This window comes from Carassius auratus, chromosome 5 (genome assembly GCF_003368295.1).
Source record: "Carassius auratus strain Wakin chromosome 5, ASM336829v1, whole genome shotgun sequence".
NCBI classification, from domain to species: domain Eukaryota; kingdom Metazoa; phylum Chordata; class Actinopteri; order Cypriniformes; family Cyprinidae; genus Carassius; species Carassius auratus.
This window is the reverse complement of record NC_039247.1, coordinates 30,472,113-30,492,240: the sequence shown is the minus strand read 5'-3', so window position 1 is coordinate 30,492,240 and position 20,128 is coordinate 30,472,113. Positions and strand designations below refer to the sequence as shown.

Here is a 20,128-nt window from a genome sequence, read left to right as displayed (position 1 = left end):
GTCGTCATGTGACGCTAAATAAATGTGTATTTGTGTATTTTCTTCATTTGAAGCATCCAAAGCCCAATCCTAGTTTAAAAGTACCGTCTATGCATCACTGGAACTGGTCATTATAAGCCAATCAGCAGGGTCTTTCCTCGCATACATTTCTGTTATGCGTACGCTTCTTCACTGGCTCAGTCTTTCTCAACAACTCACATCTCCCCTCATCTTTTTTCTATGTATCAACACTTCCTCCCACTCTTTCTCTCTCTCTCTCTCTCTCTCTCTCTCCCTTTAATCTATTCCATCAATCATCTCTCGCTCAACAAGCACATTGTACTTTTCCCAGTGAGGGGGAGCTGGTCACCATGGAGCTGTCCTTCTCTCATCCCAAAATGGGCAACATCCAGCTAGTTCCACATTTACACTACAGCACGCTGATAAAACTGTGGAAGCGTGTTAGCATGCTTTTACACACATGTTATGCTCTGTGTATTTAGCTGGTAATGGAAAAGGCACTTCTGACAGTGTAAAAACATCATTAAATTACGTCTTCCCTTGTGAAAAAAGCGTAATTGTACTGAATGTGCATTTCTCGTGTTATTCAGTATTCAGTTTTAAGTGATATTTTAAATGTACTGAATTGCAACTTCATTGCAAAGGTGTAATTACAAATTAAATACATGACATACTGTACAAGTTTCAATAGAATTGACATTATAGCGTGTTTTTAGTTTCCACAAAAGCTTGTCAGTACATCTTTCAGTACCCTTACTGTATATTTCACAGTCAATTATAAAACTTACATATAAAGATGTACTTCGGTCCTACTTCACTGGGTCAAAAAAGCACTCTTTAGTTAAACAAATTTCATATCATATTTTTAAATATCATAAATGTCATTTAATTGTAAATAGGATGCATGTCCCGCTGGTTGGGATGTTCAAATGATTTAGATTACACTTTATGAGGAAATCAAGCTCTGAATGGTTCACTTGTCTATGTACATAAAGCTTGGAAAGGAGAAACACTTCAGAAAAACAATACAATGTCCAGAAAAATTTCTTTCAGATTTAAGCACAATTTACAGGAATAGTTAATGTTCACATTCAATAAACATCTATTCAACAAATTAATCCAAAGTCAGAGAGCAGCTAATCCATAAAATGGGATGCACAAAATTAATTAAAATATAATCAGTCTAAAAGCCTGCTCTTTATATTTGCTCGTCAAATCAAAAACAAAAAAACAGGACACGTACACAAATCGTGTTGCCACACATGCAACTTATAACACACACAGTAATACACTGGCATTGAATTTTCTTCAAGGATCCTACACAAACTCTCAGACCAGAGACCATGACATTATCGAGCTGTGCTTGTGCATGAATATTGGCTGTTTTGTAGTTCTTCTGAATGACGAGCTTGTTTTGGAATTAAAACTGGCAACACATGCAAACCTGAGGGTGCTGCTACACAGCAGTGGGCAGAAACAGCACACATACATTCTAACTAAATCTACTTATATAAACTCCTACTCTTTGTGTGAGTGTGTGTGGGAAAAAAAATTAACGAAATCCCCTCCCACACCTCGCACAAGCACCTGAAACTGCCACTGAAATGGAAACAATCGCAGTGTGACATGCTTGTTTTTTCCAGGCGCGTCCGCACCGCATTGAGTTAAAAACATCGAAACTTTGCAGAATGCCACAAGCGCAAGAATATCAGACCTGAACCAGGAAGTTGGTCACCAGATCACACGGTAACCAGTTAAACCGTAACACCGGAGAGCGCCTATAGGTGCTCGCGCATCGCAGTTGTGCTGCCGTGGTACACCAATTGATAACAGTGGTCTCTGTTTTTGTGCTAGAATGCAACTTTCTCCATTCCCAGTATGCCATTACACGAGCTGTAAACAAACAGTGTGACCATCGACGCATTTCACGCACGATTGATGACGTCGACGCGTCGTTGCAGCACTAATTCACTCACTCACCCCCTCACTCACTTACTCACTCACCCACTGACTCACTCACCCCTCACTCACTCACTCAATCACGCACTCATTCATTCCCTCACTCACTTACTCACTCATTCACCCCCTTCACTCACTCACTCACCCCCTCACTCACTTCCTCACCCCTTCACTCACTCACTCACTCACTCAACCCTCACTCACCAAGTCACTCACTCACTCACTAACTCACTCACTCTCACTCACCCCCGACTCACTCACCCCTCACTCACTCACCCCCTCACTCACTTCCTCACCCCTTCACTCACTCACTCACTCACCCACTCACTCACTCACTCACTCACTCACCCCCTCACTCACCAACACACTCACTAACCCACTCACTCTCACTCACTCCCTGACTCAACTCACCCCTCACTCACTGACTCACTAAATCACTCTCTCACTCACCCCTCATTCACTCACTCACTCACTCACCCCCCACTAACCCCCTCATTCACTCACTCACTTACTCACTCACCCACTAACTCACTCATCCCCTCACTCACTCACCCCCTCACTCACTAACTCACTCATCCCCTCACTCACTCACTCACTCACTTACCCCCTCACTCACTTACTCACCCCCTCACTCACTTACTCACCCCCTCACTCACTCACTCACCCCCTCACTCACTCACTTACCCCCTCACGCACTCACTCACGCCCTCACTCACTAACTCACTCATCCCCTCACTCACTCACCCCTTCACTCAATAACTCACTCAATAACTCACTCATCCCCTCACTCACTCACTCACTCACTTACCCCCTTACTCACTCATCCCCTCACTCACTTACTCACCCCCTCACTTACCCCCTCACTCACTCACCCCCTCACTCACTAACTCACTCATCCCCTCACTCACTCACTCACTCACTTACCCCCTTACTCACTCATCCCCTCACTCACTTACTCACCCCCTCACTCACTCACCCCCTCAATCACTCACTCACCCCCTCACTCACTCACTTACCCCCTCACTCACTCACTCACTCACTCACGCCCTCACTCACCCCCTCACTCACTAACTCACTCATCCCCTCACTCACTTACTCACCCCCTCACTCACTCACCCCCTCAATCACTCACTCACCCCCTCACTCACCCCCTCACTCAATAACTCACTCAATAACTCACTCATCCCCTCACTCACTCACTCACTCACTTACCCCCTTACTCACTCATCCCCTCACTCACTTACTCACCCCCTCACTTACCCCCTCACTCACTCACCCCCTCACTCACTAACTCACTCATCCCCTCACTCACTCACTCACTCACTCACTTACCCCCTTACTCACTCATCCCCTCACTCACTTACTCACCCCCTCACTCACTCACCCCCTCAATCACTCACTCACCCCCTCACTCACTCACTTACCCCCTCACTCACTCACTCACTCACTCACTCACCCCCTCACTCACTAACTCACTCATCCCCTCACTCACTTACTCACCCCCTCACTCACTCACTCACTCACGCCCTCACTCACTCACTCACTCACCCCCTCACTCACTAACTCACTCATCCCCTCACTCACTCACCCCCTCACTCACTAACTCACTCATCCCCTCACTCACTTACTCACCCCCTCACTCACTCACCCCCTCAATCACTCACTCACCCCCTCACTCACTCACTCACTCACTCACGCCCTCACTCACTCACTCACTCACCCCCTCACTCACTCACTCACTCACGCCCTCACTCACTCACTCACCCCCTCACTCACTCACTCACTCACCCCCTCACTCACTCACTAACTCACTCATCCCCTCACTCACTCACCCCCTCACTCACTAACTCACTCATCCCCTCACTCACTTACCCCCTTACTCACTCATCCCCTCACTTACCCCCTCACTCACTCACCCCCTCAATCACTCACTCACCCCCTCACTCACTCACTTACCCCCTCACTCACTCACTCACTCACTCACGCCCTCACTCACCCCCTCACTCACTAACTCACTCATCCCCTCACTCACTTACTCACCCCCTCACTCACTCACCCCCTCAATCACTCACTCACCCCCTCACTCACCCCCTCACTCAATAACTCACTCAATAACTCACTCATCCCCTCACTCACTCACTCACTCACTTACCCCCTTACTCACTCATCCCCTCACTCACTTACTCACCCCCTCACTTACCCCCTCACTCACTCACCCCCTCACTCACTAACTCACTCATCCCCTCACTCACTCACTCACTCACTCACTTACCCCCTTACTCACTCATCCCCTCACTCACTTACTCACCCCCTCACTCACTCACCCCCTCAATCACTCACTCACCCCCTCACTCACTCACTTACCCCCTCACTCACTCACTCACTCACTCACTCACCCCCTCACTCACTAACTCACTCATCCCCTCACTCACTTACTCACCCCCTCACTCACTCACTCACTCACGCCCTCACTCACTCACTCACTCACCCCCTCACTCACTAACTCACTCATCCCCTCACTCACTCACCCCCTCACTCACTAACTCACTCATCCCCTCACTCACTTACTCACCCCCTCACTCACTCACCCCCTCAATCACTCACTCACCCCCTCACTCACTCACTCACTCACTCACGCCCTCACTCACTCACTCACTCACCCCCTCACTCACTCACTCACTCACGCCCTCACTCACTCACTCACCCCCTCACTCACTCACTCACTCACCCCCTCACTCACTCACTAACTCACTCATCCCCTCACTCACTCACCCCCTCACTCACTAACTCACTCATCCCCTCACTCACTTACCCCCTTACTCACTCATCCCCTCACTTACCCCCTCACTCACTCACCCCCTCAATCACTCACTCACCCCCTCACTCACTCACTTACCCCCTCACTCACTCACTCACTCACGCCCTCACTCACTCACTTACCCCCTCACTCACTCTCTCACTCACTCCAGGGCAGGAACACACAAGCAATCTGTTCTTGGTGGTTATTATTGTGTTTGTTTCTCTTCATCCTCCACTATCAGAGTAGCACAAGATTTGTTATAATGATATAGTCTGTGCATCCCTTCAATCTTTCACAGAAAAAATGGAAACAATCTGCCTGTATTCCTAAAACACCCACAAAGTCCAGGTGCCCCATTTTTAACCTTTTATTTAATCCCTTCAGTTTCATTAATGATCTCATTTATTATTTAAGCTACTTGGTCATTTGTTGGAAGTACAATTTCACACACAGACACCCTAATTTTAACTTTCCACATTTTGCGACTTTTGACGCACTAGGCAACTCTCTGAGCACCATCCGTCTGCTGTGAACGGAGACCAGTCTATGCATGCTTCTGATTAGTGCCTTTCCTTAAATCTCCATTTTATATATAGCATTACTATATATATATATATATATATATATATATATATATATATATATATATATATATATATATATATATATATATATATATTAATATATATATATATATATATATATATATATATATATATATATATATATATATATATATATATATATACACACACGTCAAAAAGGGGGTGTTTTAGAACACATGGTTCCCACTAGCACTGCTAGGATTTCCAAAAGGAAACAAAAATGCCCCTGTAGAAGATCAAAAAGGAGAGTTCATGATTCTAAAAGCTCCCTGTGATTTGCTTTAACCATTCTGTGGAAAGGCATTTTTTCTGGTAGAATGCATAGTTCTAATGAACACACAACTGTTCCAAGACTTATACTACAGTCTCAAATAGAAATCATTTATACAGTAGCCTATAGGATTGTTTCAAACGAAGTCACATGCACACACGGATGAACAGCATTTTAACCCAAATGACAGAATATTCAGAAAGGCGTCGTTTCCTACCATGATCCGGTGGCGTTGTTTTTTTGCTTTCCGGACGTTGTTGATAAAACGCCTTCCCATTTTCTTGGCGTACCACACGGACACAAACATGCTGCTGCCCGAGCGCTGGACACCGACGAGCGTACAGACCGAGAGCGCGCGGGGGCAGGAGAGGCGCGGCGGCGGCGCGGAGCAGCGGAGGAGGAGAGACGCGCGCGCTGTAACTGTGACGCGGACGCTGGCGAAATGCACGCATGACGCGGGATAAAACAACGCGAGGACCTCGAGTCGCGTGTAGGAAAGTTAATGAAGCAACAAAGACAAAGAGAGGATCGCGTTACAGACGCGTAGCGGTAAAATCTAAATGAGCTACCTGAAGCGATTTTGTAGGGAGTCTGTTATTATGAATGCGGTTGCATGTCTTGCAATGTGAATAAAGACGGGGTTTGGGGATTTAACGCTTATGTTTAACGATGCGTTCTGACGCGCGTCTAGAAGCGCTCACCAAAAAGTGGTCTACTTCCAGTTTATTTTAAGTACTCAAGTATATTGCAAGTATACTTTATGTAGTAAGTAGGCTATACTGTACATGTATCAGTGAAATAGTACTTGTAAGTCAAGTATTTTATTTTTAAGTATACTTTAAGTTTATTTTATTTATTTATTTTAAGTATTTTATTAAATATCAGTTATTTAAGTATACTTTTATGTAGTAAGTATACAAATATCAGTCTACCATTACAATACTCCTTGGGACAAAATTTGCCCACTTTCCATTATATAGAAGTATACTTTAAGAGTAGGCCTAGTAAACTTTGAGAACACAAATAGTTTACATCTATGTTTTTAGTTTGTACTGCAACTATAAGTGAACTTATAGGTGTACGGATAGTTTACGAATTAAATACTTGCAGCATTTTTAGTACACTTTGAACTATATAGTCTCAGTAAACTACACTTTTTATACTACAAAGTATACTTCATACTTGTTTAAGTACACTACTATGTTCCTATTTAGGTTTAAATGTTTTGTTCTGTGAATATCTGAACATACAAAACATTAAAAGAAAGAACAGGGTATCTGCTTCTAAACATAAACATTTTATTCTAGCGTCATGCATTATTTTTTATAAACACATGAATGTGGGTAGTTTAATAAATGAATAAACAAACAAAAAAAGAGGCTAAGTAAAAGACTATGAACTGGATTCAGAATGATCATCAAAAACATCGATCAACACCCCAAATCTTGAAAGTCATTACCTCTTCATGGGCCGACATATTTTACATAATGTTGCACAGTTTTTGATGCTGTTTTATGTCTGATGATTATGTTGGAAGCATCTGTTGTTTTGGTTTCTTCTTCGCTTGTGTTTTTGGAAATTTTGTACAGAAGATGTAGTATAGCGCCCCCTATCATATAACAATAAAAACATGCATTCCTGGAGCACAAGTTTAGCGCAAATAAATAGTCTAGTATTAAGTCACATAGTGTCACCTCCATTAAGCATCTGACAACTCTTTCAGTCTTCTTTCAAACATTTAACCAAAAAATATAAATATATATGTATTTGAAAAACCCCACTGACTTCACGGTGATGGAACCAGAAATGCTAACTCATTTCCAGGCCTACAAAATCCAGCATCCCTGCAGTACTCTATTACTGTCTCTGTAGCACTTCTGTAAAATACTTGGCTGTGTATTTCCGGTTCATTTGCAGAGGGAGAGTGCTGAGATGGCACATCTTCAGCCAGATCTACTGAAGCTCGGCTATAACCTCACTTCTGAGGAGAGAGCACTCAATTATCCAGCCCACAACAGACATGACCTTTGGGAAATAAGAGCTACGATAATCACCTGCTTTCAACCACCTCCCCTTATATACATATAGCTTATAGGGTTAGTTCACCCAAAAATGAAAATTAGACTGTTTTATACCTACCATTGAAGCATCCTAGGTGTATATGTCTTTCTTCTTTAAGACGAATCCAGTCAGAGTTATATTAAAAATAGTCCTGGCTATTCCAAGCTCTATTCATTGCAGTCAGCGGGTGTTGCAGATGAACCGTCAACAATTCGTCAAATAAAGCACGCACATTCATAATAAAACATACTGCAAAGGCGCCAGGGTATGAATAAAGGCCCCCTGTAGCAAATCCATGTGTTTTTGTAAGAAAAATATCCATATTTCAAACGTAATAAGCGCTTTTATCTAACTTACACTGACTGTCTTACAGTACACTCAAGCAGTTCATTTATGGTTCGGCTCAAACCTTACGCTTTGATTTAATATTAATAAAAAAGATTTCTTAAAGACCAAAACTCTTAACACAAACTAAAACGATCATTATATAAAACGTGTACTAAGTCAATATATTTTCTTTAGACACAAACCAAAATGTTACATAATGCAGGTCAATAATTTTGGGGGTCTTTTAAAAACTTGATTTCACCATAAATAAAGGTTTGATTAGCCATAAAGTAGAATTATTCAATAACTAAAAAGTGATAATTAGTAGTGATGTTTAATTCAGTTTATGAAAGAAACCATTCAGAAAAATCTTAAGGTTTATTATGCATTAAAATTTGCATAATTTTGCATAAACACCAGAAAAAAAATGAATAAAACCCACAAACATTTCTGAAATCAATAAATTGAGTGTGGTCAACACAAACACTTGGTGTTGAGACACAATAATATTTAAACAAAATAGTTTCTTTTTAGACAACCTGAACAAAACCGGTTTTAAACAGAAATCTTTATTATTATAATAATCATTATTAGACCAATATACTGAAAAGATGCACGTTAAGTGAATTACACGGTTGTTTCACTTTTTCAGTAAGTATGAACCCTTCACAAACTATATACTGTATTTCCAAATGTGTCTCATGAAAAGGATCATTAAGACCCTGAAATCTAAGTGGATAAAATTCACACATTATTTAAAAAAAAAAAAAAATGTATACAAAATTGTATACAACTGAAAAATAACATGCAATAACATTTCTGAGCTCAAGTCAACATGAATTGTAATGAGGTCATGTGGCAATAAACATTACACATTTCGGCCGAACGGCTTTAACCTAAGGAAACACAAATGGCCCACAGTGCTTTCCACAGCAGAAGTGTTTTCCAAGTGCACACTAGTGTTACGTAACACACTCCAAGTTGACAGGCTCACCTAAATGAGAAATCACATTGACTCTTCTCCTCTATCCTTCCTTCCCCCTTCTCTCTCTCTCTCTCTCTCTCTCTCTCTCTCTATCTCTCTGTCTCTCTCTCTCTCTCTCTCTCTCTCTGCATTGTGTTGGATCCCTACACCATTTGTCTCAGCAAAAGTCTGTTCAGTAATTACCTAGGAGCTGCAGGGACAACTTTAAACAGTCATTAATGAGCAAGAACCTTTGAATACACATAGACGCTTCACACACACACACACACACACACACACACACACACACAGTACTTTTTGTAAAAGGAGTGTTGAGAGTGTAGTGCCAAGAGAACATCACTGTGTAGTAAAATCACGTCCAAACACACATATAAACATCTTTCCTGAACCTGTGGGCAATGTGCAGGAGAGAAACATGAACACACAAACACACACACACACATACACTTATCTGTCCAAAAGAGATTTGATGTTAGGCAATATAAATAAAATAAAAACTTAAATATATTAAGTTACAAAGTCAACATTACTAAGTTTAATTTAGTTTTAATAAATTGTATTTATCTAAGAAAGTTCTGGTTACACAAGGTAACTACATGGGGTAGGGTTAGGTTTAGGGGTAGGTTCAGGGTTAGTACCTAGTTATTACATAGTTATTGTAATTACTATAATAAGTACATAGTATCTACATGAGGAACAGGACTGTAAAATAAAGTGCTACCAAAATAACACTGGTGTTCAGGTGGTTGCTCAGAAGTAACTATACATTTTAGCAATGCTTTTGAAAAAGCTATAAAAGCAAAAGTAGCTAAATAGTAGTTTATATTAAAATTCCACTATAATGATGTTTTACTGTTAGCAAAAAAACAAACAAACAAAAAAAAACCTTTCTAATACACAAACAAAAAGAAGTATAAAAATGTATAAATATTGCAAATATTAATAAATACCATATAACAAATACTAAAATATCACTGCTATAATCATACTCTCAAAAAAAAAAAAAGGTACTAAAGCTGTCACTGGGGTGGGGGTGATGTCTTTTCAAAAGGTACAAATATGTACCATTCAGGTACTAATATTTGCCTTTAAGGTACTATTATGCACCCTTTAATGGCAAATAAGTCGCAAAGGTGTACCTTTTAAAAGTACACCCCCCTCCCCACAAACAGCTTTTGTACCTTTTTTTCTGAGAGTGCAGGACAGTAAGGTAGTTTAGTACTCTGCAATATATGTGTAACCACTGGTGATGCCCATGCCAGCATTAAGAGTCCTTCCAGCGACCCCACTGGCACACAGATGGCCATGCTGACACACACACACACACACACACACACACACACACTGCTGAACTGATGGCCAGACTCAAGCGTTTTGCCACCTGGACACACCATAAGTGACACACTTCTAAGAGACAGACATAGGTACAGTCCCAATAATTTATAAACAGTCTCTCCACACGAGCAGTTCCAGGTTTCTCACTACTATGATGACCTAGTTGGTGAAAGTCCAGTCCATTTGTGATGCTCTCTGTCCTATTAGCATATACACAGCCCTGAGTGAGAAGCAGCTGTTCTTCTGCGCTGGAGTTTTGCAAAGATTGCTTCCGAAAGAGGGATCGATACCAACGCTTCGAGCGCAAACATCCAGACTCCAGACAAAGTAAGTATCACACGTCACTTTCTGTTTTCCAAAAGATCTTCTCGGCTCTAAGGCTAATGCTGCTAAAGCTACCATTGTCTCTGTCCGTTTTCACTTATGCTGACTTCATGTGCAACCAGAATGATCATGGATAGGAATGTGTCATTTAAAAACTGCATTTTAAAGCAATGTGAGGTCAGTAACACGGTCAGCACCAGTTAAACCATGACACTGCTACGTTACACCCGCAAACGTGAGCTCTTGAAGGGTTGCCAGGTTTTCACAACAAAACCCTCCCAATAGCTTCTCAAAACTAGCTCAAATATGTTTATTTAAAATCACCATCCGGTGGGGTTAAATATACACGTTTTTGGTGGGATTCCCCTGATAAAATTAACATTTTAGGGGCTAAATATCACATTATTGGGGTCACTTAAACCCTGGGGAATTTCTGCCTTCTGAGGTTTTCTCACTGGATATTGGACACTATCATGTCTGCTTATGTGAGCCAGCGGCAGGAATGCCCTCTGAACATCAGAGCCCATACGACGAGGGCTATCGCCTCGTAAATGCTCGAAAGGGAACGTCTCTGGTTACTGTCATAACCTTGGTTCCTCGGTACTTGAGTTTGCGTTCTCATTCAGCCCATCTGCTGTTTTTGTTTCATGCAGGTGTTTTATGTACAGTTTCACAAAGCTGAAGTCAGAATACAATCTAATTTCATTAAAAATTGCTCATGCAGCATCTTTATTTATTTTTTGGATAGTGATTAAAATGTAGTGGTTCTGCAACTAATTCATGAATTATGATTCATATAAAGGTCCATTCAGTGTAAAAAAACATGATAAACCGTGAAACTGCCACAATCATAAAAGAACAACAACCTTGAAACAGATTTTTGGTCGAACCCCTAGGTTACATGTCCTCTTGTACATTAGTTCTTATTAATCTTGCATTGTTTTTCTCTAAAAACAAATTGGCTTGACACACAAATATTTAGATTTAGAAATCCAAAAAGCAACACAATTACTAAAATGTAATGAATGTAATAAATTATGAGTTTGAAGTTGCCTCTATCCCAGTGGTTCCTTCTTCATTTCTGAATCCTGCAGACCTTTGTGGGACTCAGAGTGGGCAAAATTAAATTCAGGTGCATACAGCAGTCTACAGTATAAGGTCTTTGTCAACTAGATCCAGTTATTACCTCCCTGGATTTCCCTCTGGACTCATCTTCAGCTCCTCCTGCTCTCCTTCTTGTCATCTAACATCATTTCCCCCTGTAGTCCATTCACATCTCCCTCTCCTTCAATTCATTTCTAATTTTTCATCATTTTCACTATAAGAAAACAGCATGATAATTTAATAATTACATTGTTCCAAGATGCACATATTGCTGTAACTTAAAGATGCACTGCAAAGACATTTGTGCTGTAATATTAAGCCTATACAGATATGCAAATGATCAAACCAACAGCTAATTAGAGCTGTAGTCACATGCAGAGCTGGTTATGCAACAGAGCTGCGTCTGTCCGTATAATGTTTAGAGCAACAATCACAACACCCACAGACTCACACATACGGTCATATGCGTAAGGCACGCTGCACCTGCTAATTCATTTGACTGCTTCTTACTCTTTGCCATTAACTAAATCTACAGCATCATGGCAAAAGAAATGGAATAATGCCAAGACAACACATTTCTGTTATGCGTATTTTTCTATTTTCCTTTTTCTTTTCTTTTGTACTGCCTGCACTCAGTAGAGCGTGACCAGAGTAGTCAGTTTTCAAGACCAAGTGATTCTCTCAATGAATCACAGGAACAACTCGAGGCACTGCTTCAGATTTGAAATACATTTTGGTGTTCAAACTTCTAACTGTTATCCACTATTTGAGTAAAGAGCTAAAAAAATAATTTCCAGCTTAACCATCTCTAATGCTTTGGAGCGCAGACTTACATTTGGACTCTCTTTAAAGAAAACACATGGCAAATTATTTCGGAATTTCAAAGAGACCAAAAGTAAAAAAAAGTTGAAATTAAAACAAACTAATAATAATAATAAAAATAATATAAATATATAAAGAGAGAGAGACAGAGACAGAGAGAGTTATGATTACATAATTTGTTTGTAATCATTCAGTCCATGTTCTCTGTGGATGAGTGTTCATTGTTTGCTGGTTCCTGTTTCCTGCTGTGACTCAATAGATGTGTGTGTGTGTGTGTGTGTGTGTGTGTACGCAGGCTTTTCACTCATCTCGCTACCCCTCTTCCTGCAGCCTGTCATTTACGAATGGAAAAGAGAGAGAGAGAGAGAGAGAGAGAGAGCAGAGGAAAGCTCAGGATGATTTGACTTGCCTTCTTGGCACTTCAAGTGTTAATATCAGCAGCAGCAGTCCCGTTACTATGGACACCAGAATCTGACTGTCCTGAGTGTGTCCTTACGGGAAAGATCCCATTCCCACAGTCAAATCTACTTTATATCTCTACTGTTTCTCCTACACAGCAGTGAGATTAAAGGGTTAGTTCACCCAAAAATAAAGAAAAATGATGTCATTAATAACTCACCCTCATGTCGTTCCAAACCCGTAAGACCTCCGTTTATCTTCAGAACACAGTTTAAGATATTTTAGATATTTATTGGAGGGACTGAGAGCTCTCGGACTTAATCTAAAATATCTTAAACTGTGTTCAGAAGATAAATGGAGGTCTCACGGGTTTGGAACGACATGAGGGCGAGTTATTAAAGAGAACTAACCCTTTAAGGCGAGACACTCTGGATCAACCAAGTTTTTTCATGTACTGGTTAACTTTCACATTTGAGGTGATTTTACCTCCATAAGAAATGGAAAGAAAACATGCAAAATATATTTTTAAGTGTTTACTTTCTTAAACTTGACATCTTTTAGATTTAAATTACAGGTGCATCTCAGTAAATTAGAATGTTGTGGAAAAGGTGTTTGTGTGTGTGTGTGTGTGTTCAGTTGAATGCCTTATTTTTTTTTTCTTCATATAATAAATTGGTTGTACCAGTTATTTAAACTTAAATTATATTAAACCGACTTAAAAATAACTATAACTTGTGAAAAAGTTGAAATTGCTCAACTTATTTTGATGAGTTTAATTCATGTAAAAGCATAAGTCACTATGACTTACTGATCATATCATTGTTTTACAGTAGCAATATTCTTAAGGTGATGCTGATTCGTATGCATTTTATCCCTAAAATAAATGGTGAAAATTAAGTTGTTTCTAGGTTGTTGACAGCACCTTTACCCTATTCACTAGTGGAGTCTTGCCTAAAAATATCAAACAAATCAAACCTCCTGTTTCTCAGATTTTACTCTTTAGGAAAAGATCCCAAAGTTTTTCCTAAGAGATCCATCCCAACGTCTCAAACCGTGCTCAGTCAGATCTGGCAGGGTAACAAAATCAACCGTGAGTCTGAAATGACAAAATAACTTCTGAACCTAGCAATCTTATTTTATCCGGCTCTCAAGGATTGCACATTTGTGTCTAATTTTGTATCCTTTAAGCCATTTTAGAAGAAACAAAGTAGATACTTCAATGAAACATAACAGTTTGAACCATAACAAGCTCAAGGTTTCTGACACTGGCTAATCAGTTCCTCTCTCTCTCTCTCTCTCTCTCTCTCTCTCTCTCTCTATATATATATATATATATTTAGTGTACTCTTGATAGGCAGCAGAAATCAGTCAAACCCCTGCTAGTGAGCAGCTGACCTACTACATGACAGCACACTGTCCTCTACAGGACGCTTTAAAGCACTGCATTTAAAGAGAAAGACCATTCAATAAACACCAAACCAAGCTAGAAACATTCACCACAATACGTCTTTGCAGTGTTTTCAAAGAGCTTGTATATTTTGAGTATACAATCAACCAGAGATCTCTCTCACACACGTTTTGTTTCATTATTAAACAGCATCATGAAACAAGATTATCTGACAAACGGTTCATCAGTCGATTAGCATTTTCATAAAGACTGAAGTCTGGCCATCCCTTACACAGATGTTAGGTTGTGTATGACTCTAAGCAGAAGCTGAAGAAAACAACACTGTTCTGGGCAGATATACGAGCTGTCAGAAATAATAGGCTGAACCTGCAGAGAGAATATAAAAGTGTGCCTGTATGGATAAACCGGCGTGTGTGTGTGTGTGTGTGTGTGTGTGTGTGTGTGTGTGGTTTAAAGTGATGAGTTTGCTGATATTACCACAGTGGATGTGACAGCACAGAGAAAATGATGACTTCAGGCGACAGAGAAATACCATATAGAAATATGATGGAAGCCACTGAAAAAAAAAAAAAACAGCTGACATGCAATACAGGAAAAATAAAAGAGTCCTCATCCAATTAACTTGTCACAACAATTACTGTCATTTCCACTCGACGAGTTATGACTTTCAACTTGATTTTCTTCCTCAGGGGTGTGTGTGTTCGATGTCATCAATTCATCCAGTATACATCCAGTATACACTTGTGTAGGGTGATATAATACTATCAGATCTCAACAGCTTGGTTGCTTGTATCGACATGAAACGTAACTATATTATCCACCTGCTCGAATCTACTGTAAGGCATGAAGATATTAAGATATTCTAAACATAAACATCATATTTTTTCTGTAAAGCTGCTTTGAGTTTGCTGTATTGTGAAAAGTACTATAAATAAAATTACTTGAATCTGAGTTGATGATTTGACAACCCAGTTCAGTGACCTTTCTCAAGATAATAACAATGAAACAATCCTGATGATGTCACTGTGAAGAAAACTGTTGCCAAAATGGTAATGATGATGATCTGTTCTCAAACCAGGACGCCTCAGCAAACTATTCAACTATAAAAAAAATAAATAAAAAAAACTGAAACAGAATCTATATTAAAAAAAAGGTCAAGATGGAAACTGAAATCTTGTTTTTCTCCTAAATAACTGCTGCTATAGATGAAATCAAGATGGGAATGTGAGTTATTTCTATGGTTGTTATGATTTCATATGGCTGTGGTTGATGAAATGGCCTGAAAAGGGATGAAATGATCACATGACTGCAGTTCTGCCTCCCGGACAGCAGAGGCAGTAGAGCATCCGTGTTCTTACCAGTGTGGAGACCGCAGAGGTGTAGAGAGGGGTCTGACCAGAGGACAGCAACACTGGCTGTAAAAAGAGAGAGAACCGATAACTCAACATCAAGCCCACAGGATAAAAATAAAACGTACATTGATTATGGATTTTATCATTCCCATAATAGTCAAAATTCATGCTGAATGGTATAATTTAGTAAAGGAATCTAATAGTATTTAGTGAATGTAATTATATATTTAGAGCATTATGTCTTGTGAAATGAACTGAAATCTTAAAGAAATTCCCAGTTAGTGTGTCACTCTTCTGCGCTCAATAAAGCATGCCTTCCCATCAGAGGCTCTGTACTGGGGACAGACAAACAAATGAGATCTAATTGGAGAAATTAACTGGAGAAATAAGGATCTACGGGAGATTAGCATGAGAGTCTTGAAGGAGCTGTGTTTTTGCATCGCATGCAGTGAGTGTGAGATTAGTTAAATTAGATTAGTAAGAAACAGGGAAGTCAAAACAGACCCAAAAACTGAGGAGGATATGCACAGGTTCATTCAAACTATGCAGTACATGTTTATGTCCCATCATATGTATTTACATTGGACAGATTTTTAAAAAGGAAAATCATAGATTGTATAAAAAACTATAATAAAGCATTTCTTCGTGTGGACAGTTTTGGCTTGTTTCTTACAAACACACAGCTTTTCTCTTCTCCAGATGTGAACTGATGGACTGGAGTGCTGTGGATTATTGTGATGTTTTTATCAGACTCTCATTCTGACGGCACCCATTCACTGCAGAGCATCCATTGATGAGACACTGATGCAATGCTACATTTCTACAAATCGGATGAAGAAACAAACACATCCTACTCTTGGATTTTTAGGAATTTACTTTCCATTGGAAAAAGTAGAAGGCACAGCGTCATCACAGTATAACCTGGAGCTGTCCTCAGTCCTGAAAGCTAAATGCTGTTCTGCATCAACAGCAGATGGCGACGCTGTTCAGTTTTGAGTGATTAAATCACTTCAGATATTGCTTCAAAGCATTAAAACTCATTTACACATATGAAATGTTGTGCTTTCCAAAAATAGACTCTGGAGATAAGATAATATGAAAATCTCATAGTACACGATCCCTGAGGCTGTAAGATGATCGCTCACTCCTTCTGAAGCCCTCGAGACTCATTCCTGACCCAAATCCATCCAGAGAGCCAAATCACTTAAAGATTCCCACAGGAACGTGCGTCTCTCTCTCTCTCTGTCCAATTCCCTGCTCCTTTATTCACACAGGCATAAATACTGTCAGACACTCCAGAGGTTTGATGAAGTTCAGCAATAAAAATATTACTAACTAACCAAACGTTATGCATGTAATAAGACAGATGGCTGATCCATAAGAATACCTCAATGTAATCGGTTGATTCGAGCATTGTTCTGTCAAATATTTGTGTAAAACTATCACTAAGCTGACCGTTGTCCATCAGCCAGCCTAGGTAGCTGGGAACCATTTTCAGGCACCGCGTAATATCATGCTAACGGTCTAAACAGATTCAGTGAGCTATACTAAGCTGAGCTAAAAGTGCTATCGCCAGACCCAGAGATCAGCCGAATGGATTACAAAAATGGTAAAACTTAATTGTTTAACTCTAGGGGAGTTTGAAAAAAATAACTCAGCATTGTCCATCAACCAGCCTTTATTCATCGCAAAACTTCTGTGCTTTCCATAGATATTACAAGTAATTAGTAAAAAGTTAAAAAGTAATGCAAATAAATGGGAAGCACAGAAGACAGAGAATACTGTGCATGATATGTATGTCGTACAGAATAAAAAAGTAGCTCTAAACTCAAGTGTTTTATAAAATATGTAAAATCCAAATTATTCAATATATTAATGGTCTATTGACAGTTATTCTTTATCTGAAAACACAAATATAAGCACTGATCTCACCTAGTTATTCTTTAATGCTTAGAATACAGGTGTTGGTCATGTAATTAGAATATCATCAAAAATTGATTTATTTCACTAATTCCATTCAAAAAGTGTGTATATTATATTATATTATATTATATTATATATAATTACACACAGACTGATATATTTCAAATGTTTATTTATTTTCATTTTGATGACTATAACTGACAACTAAGGAAAATCCCAAATTCAGTATCTCAGAAAATTAGAATATAACTCAAGGCCAATACAAAGAGCAGATTTTTTAAAATCTTGGCCAAATGAAAAGTATGAGCATGTACAGGACTCAATACTTAGTTGGGGCTCCTTTTGCCTGTATTACTGCAGCAATGCGGCGTGACATGGAGTGGATCAGTCTGTGGCACTGCTCAGGTGTTATGAGAGACCGGGTGTCTCTGATAGTGGCCTTCAGCTCTCCTGCATTCTTGGGTCTGGCATATCGCATCTTCCTCTCCCAATAGATTTTCTATGGGGTTAAGGTCAGGCGAGTTTGCTGGCCAATTAAGAACAGGGCTACCATGGTCCTTAAACCAGGTACTGGTAGCTTTGGCACTGTGTGCAGATGCCAAGTCCTGTTGGAAAATGAAATCTGCATCTCCATAAAGTTAGTCAGCAGCAGGAAGCATGAAGTGCTCTAAAACTTCCTGGTATATGGCTGTGTTGACCTTGGACCTCAGAAAACACAGTGGACCAACACCAGCAGATGACATGGCACCCCAAACCATCACTGACTGTGGAAACTTTACACTGGACCTCAAGCAACGTGGATTGTGTGCCTCTCCTCTCTTCCTCCAGACTCTGGGACCCTGATATCCAAAGGAAATGCTCAATTTACTTTCTTAGAGAACATAACTGTGCACCACTCAGCAACAGTCCAGTCCTTTCTGAAGCGAGACGCTTCTGATGCTGTCTGTTGTTCACAAGTGGCTTGACACAAGGAGTGCGAAGCTGAAACCCATGTCTTGTATACGTCTGTGTGTAGTGGTTCTTGAAGCACTGACTCCAGCTGCAGTCCACTCTTTGTGAATCTCCCCCACATTTTTGAATGGTTTTTGTTTCACAATCCTCTCCAGGGTGTGGTTATCCCTATTGCTTGTACACTTTGTTTTTCTACCACATCTTTTCCTTCCCTTCGCCTCTCTGTTAATGTACTTGGACACAGAGCTCTGTGAACAGCCAGCCTCTTTTGCAATGAACTTTTGTGTCTTGCCCTCCTTGTGCAAGGTGTCAATGGTCGTCTTTTGGACAACTGTCAAGTCATCAATCTTCCCCATGATTGTGTAGCCTACAGAACTAGACTGAGAGACCATTTAAAGGCTTTGCAGGTGTTTTGAGTTAATTAGCTGATTAAAATGTGGCTCCAGGTGTCTTCAATATTGAACCTTTTCACAATATTATAATTTTCTGAGATACTGAATTTGGAATTTTCCTTAGTTGTCAGTTATAATCATCAAAATTAAAATAAATAAACATTTGAAATATATCAGTCTGTGTGTAATGAATAAATATAATGTACAAGTTTCACTTTTTGAACGGAATTAGTGAAATAAATAAACTTTTTGATGATATTCTAATTATATGACCAGCACCTGTATATTCTATAAAGATAAATACCTTAAAAATCTGTGTCAATGCATTCATGCCACCAACTGTTTGTGATAAATGTACATATTGTAGAGTAAATACCACTTTGGATCCGGCTTCTAAAAAATAATGTTATTGCCAAATTTTAGCCTTAAAACTTTGTGTAATAAACTGTATGTTGAATCAAAAATTTTCTTTCTAAAGCCACTTTTTGTATTGTCTATTCATTCAGTGCTTTTCACATTTAACAATTCTCATCCCAAACTGATGTGTGATAAATTTAAATTAATTAATCAGTACATCATGTAATTAATTAGATTACAAATTGTAATCACTCGACAGCCTTAATTGGTTTGCTTCAAACTGAGGTCTCTTGTGCTATTTGTGTGACAGGCACAGACTTTTTTTAATTTTTTCAAATCAAATGTTTTGGGGATCTCTGAATAAAAATCATTGCAGAGTAATTGCACATGTAATAATATCAAGGCACAATCAAAACTGAATGCACTGATTACAGAATTTAATAATCATCATAATTACAATAAGTATGACTATATTCAGCATGTTTTTGAAAATACTGAATACTGAATCATTTAGTCATCAAATAGACACATAATAATGAGCAATGATAATGATAATTTAGCTAATTAGATTTGTTTGTATTTAGATTTGTCCAGTGTATTGCACTGATACTCTAGACATTATTGAAGCACTACAAAAATGTATGTGGATGTTTGCATGTTGTGTTCCACAGGCATGTTTCACATGAAGACAGATGGTACCACAGAGAGAGAGAGAATGAGAGAGAGAGAGAGCAAAGCTGGGAGGAATGGTTT

At 39.5% G+C, this 20,128-nt stretch overlaps 1 protein-coding gene across 4 annotated transcripts in view; it reads right to left on the bottom strand.

Moving 5' to 3' along the window:
- The window catches only part of LOC113085558 (disks large homolog 4-like), a 121,816-nt gene that overhangs the window by 44,737 nt on the left and 56,951 nt on the right, over positions 1-20,128 (bottom strand). For 3 of the 4 annotated variants that reach the window (XM_026255196.1, XM_026255195.1, XM_026255199.1), the window contains exon 3: positions 15,759-15,815. In XM_026255196.1, coding sequence (XP_026110981.1) covers positions 15,759-15,815 — 57 coding nt within the window. Of the gene's footprint in view, positions 1-5,852; positions 6,345-15,758; positions 15,816-20,128 lie in introns of those variants that run through there. The other variant, XM_026255198.1, reaches the window with a different exon arrangement.